The 7713-nt window shown below is 38.7% G+C and overlaps 1 protein-coding gene across 2 annotated transcripts; it reads right to left on the bottom strand.

Moving 5' to 3' along the window:
* Positions 1-754: 754 nt before the first annotated feature.
* On the bottom strand, positions 755-7229 carry gid4 (GID complex subunit 4 homolog). Of its 2 annotated transcripts, none has more exons than XM_005734609.1 (6): positions 6806-7229; positions 6316-6375; positions 5402-5509; positions 4636-4737; positions 4409-4539; positions 755-2241 (listed from the first exon to the last, which is right to left on the bottom strand). In XM_005734609.1, the coding sequence occupies exons 1-6, from the start codon at positions 7028-7030 to the stop codon at positions 2178-2180; spliced, it is 690 nt and encodes a 229-aa protein (XP_005734666.1). In that variant the 5' UTR covers positions 7031-7229; the 3' UTR covers positions 755-2177. The 2 variants fall into 2 exon arrangements, with proteins under 2 accessions (XP_005734666.1, XP_005734667.1); XM_005734610.1 differs by lacking the exon at positions 755-2241 and adding an exon at positions 2665-3507.
* Between the last annotated feature and the right edge of the window lie 484 nt (positions 7230-7713).

Below are 7713 nucleotides of genomic sequence, written 5' to 3'. Positions count from 1 at the left end.
ACAGCTACTCATAACTAATTTCTTAAGAAAGAAACCACCATTGTTAAAGCCAGATGAGGAAGTTAGTGGGGGGAAAAATGGCATCTCTTTCCTTCTGTGGGCCGTAAATATTTCTTCCTGTCTTCTGAGGAATTTTGATCTGTGGCACGTAGGCCAACGTGGTGACAATTTTTGTTTTCTTTCTAGACTTTTATGTTCTTTGACTGTCATCAGCAGCCTGCGGATTACCCCCAAAGCAAAAATATTCCTTTAGTCTCTGCCCATTTCATTCGGTTAAATGTTGTTTAAAAAAAATAAAATAAAATAAAAGCTGAAGCAGCTCAACATAGATATATTTTATTTTCTCTTAGCATTTAACACTAAAGGAAGATCAAACCAGTGAAATGTTTAACAATGCAAAACTCTTTTATTTGATCAAGTCTTGATAAATAGCTTTCTCATGGTCACTGTGATACAGAGTTAGCATTAGTGACTACTTCCTCATTCAGTTCAGGCTGAAACAGAGGTGAGACTCAAACAATGGCTAACTTTGACTTTTCAGCACTTCCAGCATGTTAGAGGGGCTACAAAGTGGGACTATTGCCCAAACAGCTAAACAACAGTATTGATATCGGCTGAGATGGTCACAAGAGAAAAGCAGTTTGGTTTGTGTGGTCAGCTACTGCTAGCTGCTGTTACATGTGATCCAGAATGTATCAAGTAATCGCTCTGTTATTATAACACACTCTTTAAAGAGCAGCCAACCATACAAACATGTATCAAAGTTATTTATTTCTCCTCACAGCAGAGTTAGAATACACCATCTTTCATAAAACTTAATTACAGACTCCAAAATAAACATTTCTTCAACATTGCACATTTTACAGTTTTTTGTTAATCATGTAACAAGAGTCATTAGGATAGTAATATCTGCGATCTCCTCGCTTGAGTTAAAAGACTGTAGTGTGAATAGCATTCGCACATCAACTTATACCCGAGGTCTGACCTTTAGCTTAGCCAGATAACACAGTTTCTCTCTTATTATTAAATGTTCATGATTTCAAATAAAGCAACATTAAACTAGTCACCCATCTTAAAAACAACAGGAGCTTTACAGTTAAAATTGTAAGGCAGCAGGTTTTTCCTAAAGCATCAAAGGTGGTTTTATTCTTTTTCCATCAAGCTTTCACAACCACACACAGGTGCTTTTAAACATTACAGCAACACATTATTTGATTCTCCAATTTGTTACACTGCAGTCAGAGCTCTGCGTTCATTTTCTTGTGTTCAATCTGAAGTTTTCCAAACTCTTCCCAGAAATATTTTACTTGGCACAAACCCCCCAAAAAACTTTCAATCTCAACTAGATTATGAGTCACTGGTTACAGTTGCTGTGCTTCAGGTTGATGGTTAGTATAATTAACCCCCCCCTTACATTTTACTCCTGATTTAAAATAAATAAATCTCCCTTAACCAGAAGTGATGTGAAAATTAAAATAAAAACTAAAATTAAGTGGTGTAAGAAATTCGACCCATTATTAATCTTTGGCTTGCATAGATAAACACTTTACAAAGTTGAGATGATTTTTCAAAAAGCTGCAGCTTTTTACAAACAAGGTTTTCACTCATTTCCAGCTCATCCATATCAGGATTACTAAAATACATATTGCCTGAACATTACAGCAGCATACCATCCCTGATCATATAGAACCTGCATAAAAGCTCTCATGCATCTTTGCTTGTTGCGCGTCTAACTCGTTAATCATCACAGGTCCTCAAAGATTTTGTATCTTTCAAATAAGATAAATATATTAATCTTTACTCTTTTTTCCCCAACTCTTAAAAGCAACACTTTGTCTTAACAGAAACAAATGGAGGAAATCTGTTTTGAACTACTGAGGAATTTTTTTTTTTTTTTTTAACAAGTGCAGGAAAAACAAACAAAACCAGAAAACAAATTTCAATCTGCCGCAGCAACTGTGAGAAAATTCCACGTCTCACAGATCTTCCTTATGGTTCTTCATCTGTGCCTTCTTTCTAGCAGTCCAGCAGAAGAGTGTCTGACCAGCTGTGTTTTTCCTTGCCAGTGAGGAAAATGGGTCACCTCCATTCTTGGCATTAAAGGATTCTCCATCCCGTTTAAGCACAGGGCAGCATGAACCTTCTTTTATGTCACTCCGCATCCCTGCGCAGCCACATCACCGAAATTCGTAAATAGGCATACTGTGCTCTCGAATATGGTTCAGGCTTAAAGACTGGTACCTGCAGAAAATAAGTTGGAAAAACAAAACCAATCATCAGACATGTGTTCATGTGAAAAACTGCAAACTTGAGCTGTTTTCACTCCAGAGAAAGTTGGAAGAATCTCATCCTGGCATCGTCTGAGTAGCCCTTCCTGACATTAAACAAGGTCTCACCAACATGCTTCCTTTATACTCTCTAGGATCCAGCTAAAGTGACTGGCCTTGTAAAGTAACCGGCGCTACTTGGGTACTTTAAGACTCAGAAAACAAAGTTTTTGCAAATGGTGCAGATTCAGTTTTAATTTGAAAAAGTAAACAACTGGCAAAGAGAGAGACACTTCTGGAAACATTCCTGATAGGATCTCATCTGCTGCAATAATTAAGCCAAACATTGTGCACATTATACCACAATGTATCAGCGTTTAAGAATTTCGCCTGTAAAATGGCAGCTGTGCCCTAAACATCAAGCATGGTTTGGGTAAAGAATCATACAGTGATCATTGTCTGCATGTTTGACTAAATTCTTTCTAAACCTGTAGGAGGAGGAGTCATTTTTGTCAATTGTGGGTGACTGATGCCTTGGGATGGACTAAGCCCATCAGTCCTTCGGCTGACTGAGTTAATAGTACAAATGGCAATTTTTATTTATATAGCACATTTAAGTCTAAGTACAGTAAATGTGCTTCACACAGAGAGATTAGAAACATTACAACTTGTGCAGGTTTTACAATGCTTTCAGGCAGTAACATGAGTGAAATGACAGCAATATGAGGCCATAACAAGTTATAGAAAAGAATACAAAGGACTGTTGAAAGCAATTTAAAACTTAAGGAAACATGAGGAAATATTATTACCTTCAGGAATTATATCAATGTTGTGAGTACACCTATTCAAATTGGGATGACTCCCTCTAGTGATACATAATAACCCTGGCACCGTTCCAATTTATTCCCACTTTGCACCACCTCCCAATTTATATTTTTCTGCTATTATAGCCACCATATAGTCCTGGCTTACTTTCAGTAGCAGAGCATTTATTACCACTGCTACTCTTCCCCTTTACAATCCCAATACCAAAAAACTTGTATAAATGAATAAAAACAAACAGTGATTTGTCAATTTCAGAACAAAATGTTTGAACTGCACAAGTGTAACACTTAAATACTTTAACTCATTTTGAAGTTGATGTAACAACATGTCTGAAAAGTTCATCTAAGAGAGGCAAAGTTTCCCAGAAGCAAGGATGGTTGGAGCTTAGCAATCGACAGGAAACCGCATCTAGAAACTATTGAACAAATTCAGAAAAACGTTTCATAACACAGAATTGTGAAGACTGAATATCTGATTTACAGTATCATATCAAAGACTGAGAATCTGAAGAAATCAGCACACAAGACTAAAAATCATCAATTCATTTGTTTCTGCTTCTCTAATTCAGATTCAGATTGTGTTGAAGGTCAAGGAAATTGAAATACCTTTTGGAAAATAAGAAAGCTGGTCCTTATGACAAAAAAGGAGATTGACCACCTTGTTGTTGGCAATACTCTAACAAGCCAGCATCTCTCTGGTATATGAGTGCTTTAGTGCCTATAATTGGCAGCTTGTACATCTGGAACAAGCACGATCAGTGCTAAAAGGTATATGCGGGTTTTAGAACATATCCTCTCATCCATAAGTCTTTTCTCCCCACAGGAGGCCTTCAATATTTCAGCAAGACAATGCTAAACCATATACTGCATCAATTACAGCAGCATGGCTTCATGGTTGAAGAGTCCAGGTGCTGAACTGCCTGCCTGCAGTCCAGACCTTTCACCAACTAAAAACATTTGGCACATAGTGAAACAAAACGTACAACAAAGCCAACTCAGGCAGCTACAATTCTATGAAGACGAAAGCCCAGCAGCTGAACTTGTCTGTTCCAGGTAGTTTACAGAAGATTAAGAAAATAGGAGGCTGCACATTGGTAAACGCAGCCCTTTCTCAACTTTTGAGACGCGTTTCTGGCGTCAAATTACAAATGAGTTGATATTTTTCTTAAAATGGTACATTTGATCGTTTTATTTGTACTACTGTGAATAAAAGTTTACGATTTGCAAAATTTTACACAACATTCCAACAAACACATGGATGCAAAGTCACGTGGCTGAGGTGCATGTGTGAAAACTGTTTTAATGATTAGTAATTACCACTCTGAGCTCCGATGATAATAGTAACCCTCAATAGTGGCTGTGGACTTCTGGAAGCAGATGTAGTAGAAACCTGCAAAGGAGGCACCACTGATATCTTTGATCGTGTGGTCTGGAACTAGAAACTGCTCCTGAGTGCACAACGAGAGCGGAGGTTAAAGTCTGACCCCAAGCTGAGAACACGCACAAATTAATTTCACAGCTAAAATGAATGACAGAGTGCCAACCTTCCACCTCATGAAGATATAGTCACTGTTTTCCAGTGCATCATAGTCAAAGTCATCAGAGTTGAAGTTCCTGGCATATTTGCAAAAAGCCTTAAACTTGCTCTGGTGATAAAACAGAAGAGCAGGAAATAAATACCAACATCTGCAACAGATCTTCTGACAGTAACCATTTGGATATAAACGAGTTGGTAAACAGGTGTCAACAATCACATTAATTAAAGCACTGCATCATTAGTAACACCTGTGCTACTCATACTCCTTAATATCAGGTCAAAAAACAAAAAAACAAAACTGTTGTGAAATAGGCTTTGTTTGATTCCCCTACTTTATCTTCTACATGGCAGAAGATAAAGTAGGGGATAAAGTAGTATAAGTGTTAAATAACACAATAGGTGTTATTTAACACCCATTGTTAGCTGAAAAATCAGGAATGGCGAAGCAATGACCTCCACACACAACATTAGGAAAGGCTTTCCTGAAAGACATGAGGACACAAACTGCCCTCAAACTGGTTAGATAAGGAGCTGTGGCGACTTTAACTGTGCCCTTTTGAGAAAAAGCTGTGTCATGGTATCCAGTTTTCCAAGCTAGAGAAAACTGACACATGTCCAAAAACTTAAAAATCAATGATGAAGAAAACTAAAAGCACGTTGTTCGTTCACATGCACTTTAATGATCAAGTACTACTTCTTTGATCATTGTAAAATTATTAACAGCACTTCCTGCAGCAGTTAAAATCAGTAAATTAAAAATCAGCAGGACTTACCCAGTGTTTTTTATCCACATCCTCATCCGCATCCCACTTTCTAGTTAAAAATGGCCTCTTCCGGCTGATCATTTCTCCAGCGAAGAACGTTGTTAGAGTCGGATACTCCTGCCAGACACAGAATGAATTAGGAGGGAAAGATAAAACGGGACTGTTCGCAACGTGATTTGGTACTCGTTTTAAAATTGCATTTATCCTGCACTGTGCAAATAGCCTATTCAAATGTCCAGATTTCCTGTGATTTACATGTTGATGGGCAGGGCTTAAGCTTCAGGATCAGCAGAATAGATATAGTGTATTATTCCTTTTCATCTGGCTGCTTTCACAATTTCTTAAAATATGGTACTGTATAACATATAAAAATAATAAAGCAGCATTAATAAGAATGCTCCCTTGCTTTAATTTTCTCATGGATACCAGGTGAGCTTTAATACAACTCCTTCACTCACAACCTGACTTCTCATCTTTCACTCGCTCTGCCAAAGCTGAACTTTAACCCAAGATCCCCCTGACCTTTTTGCTTCCATATGTTACATAATGTAATGGGTATACAGCTGACACTTGAGCTTAAGCATGTGTGGTTAGCCCTAAAGGCCTCACATCTAGCCAAATCTACTTTGCTTAAGTTGAATGAATGGGATTGTTCTAGGGAAAGTTTAAAAAAAAGGAGTTGGTTGATGCAACCAAGCTGGCCATTATTTAACTAAAGTTAAACTTGGCTCTTCTTTTACTCATAAGTTGATTGATTACATTTTTAAGATTTTTTGCTTTTGAAGTGGAAACGTTGTGAACCACTGGTCTAATGTACTGTGTCACATTGCAGTCTGCTTAAAGCGAGTGGAAACCAGTCAGTGGAACGACTTCAAAAGAATAAAGGTCAGTCTTACTACTCATGATGTAGCTGGGAGACTTACCTCAGTCAGGCCATTGATTTTCAGGTAGCCACACAAATACGAGTCCTCTACAGTCACATGCTGAGAAAGACAGAACACATATTTTACTGATGGTTCCACATGACAAGCACAAAATCCTTCATGGTAACAAGAAAACTGTCTGTAAGTTGGTGGGAAAGCTCACCGAGATGGGAAATATTATATTAGCTGTGTCAACACAAGCTGCTATATTAATACTGCAATTTAGGTAGCTTTGAGGGGGGGTTAAACGCCAACTTGTCTGTGAAACATCGGTTTTAAAGCCAAGTTGTCCCAAATTCAAACTCCAAAAGAAGACATAAGGTCATCTAAGCTAGCTCAAAATTTGCTCAACATGTACGAAAAGCAACAAAAAACAAAAAATGAGCTAATGAAGCTAACATCTGGAAAGATAGCAAGTTAGCAACTATGGATGCACAGAGTCTACTCATATGCAGACTTTGTATACAACTATACAGGACCACAAAATTACCTGCAAGACCACCTCAACGTCGTACGAGTTGCCTTTACTCTTCTGGTATCCACGAAACTGTGCGCCGCTGTACAGAAGCGAGGTGGCCACCCCCGGCTGGTGGGTGTTGATCGGGGCAGGGGGGACGAGAGAGGCCGAGGATGGGCAGGCCGATCGGGTGGTGCCGCGGTACTCTGCTCGGACAGGCATGACGAGCGATAAGGTGCCACCGTCAGCAACCGTCATGAGCTTTGTCACCGGGAACACCGCAGTTGCAGAGAGAAAAAGTGGGTGCTGAGACAGGAGGGCCTGTCAGCTACGTAAATTCTCAGAGCTCCAAAACTTCGCTCAAATGAAAACCTAGTCCGAGAACTCGCTTCTGCCAAACGCCTCTTCCCTGAATTTGATTGGCTGGGAACTGGCGCGCGGCTGCTTCAGCTGGATTCTTATTGGAAAAGGCACCGAAAGTTGTTCTGGGTATTGTATTCAAATCTCACGCAGTTCAAGATTTTTTTCTTTTAACAGTAGCTTTATTTATACACTTTAACACAGACAGCGACCAACTCACGTTTGCATGATTTAGTATATTTTAAAAAAACATGGGTCTGAAGTGCTGAAATCACACATAGAATCATACAATATTTTAGAAAGTGTTGAGATCAATTAAGGTTAATTCACAGCAGTTCAATTACATAATTAGGTAAACAAAAGAGCAGAATGGTCAACGGCTCACCAATCTTTGCATTCTCCAGTTCGTTTGTTGCCTCCTGCCTTTTACTTTTCTCCTCTTCAAGCGCTTTAAGGACTTCCTGTAATTCTTTCTTGGGATTTTCCACTTCCCGTTTTGTGTTTTGAAGTTTCTTTTTTGCCATCTGTGTTACACTTTTCTCCTCTTCAAATACTTTCTGCACTTCCAACAGTTGTTTTGT

The sequence above is a fragment of the Pundamilia nyererei genome, unplaced genomic scaffold, assembly GCF_000239375.1.
Source record: "Pundamilia nyererei isolate P.nyererei 1_Seehausen unplaced genomic scaffold, PunNye1.0 scaffold00059, whole genome shotgun sequence".
NCBI lineage: Eukaryota > Metazoa > Chordata > Actinopteri > Cichliformes > Cichlidae > Pundamilia > Pundamilia nyererei.
This window is presented reverse-complemented; position numbering and strand designations above follow the sequence as displayed.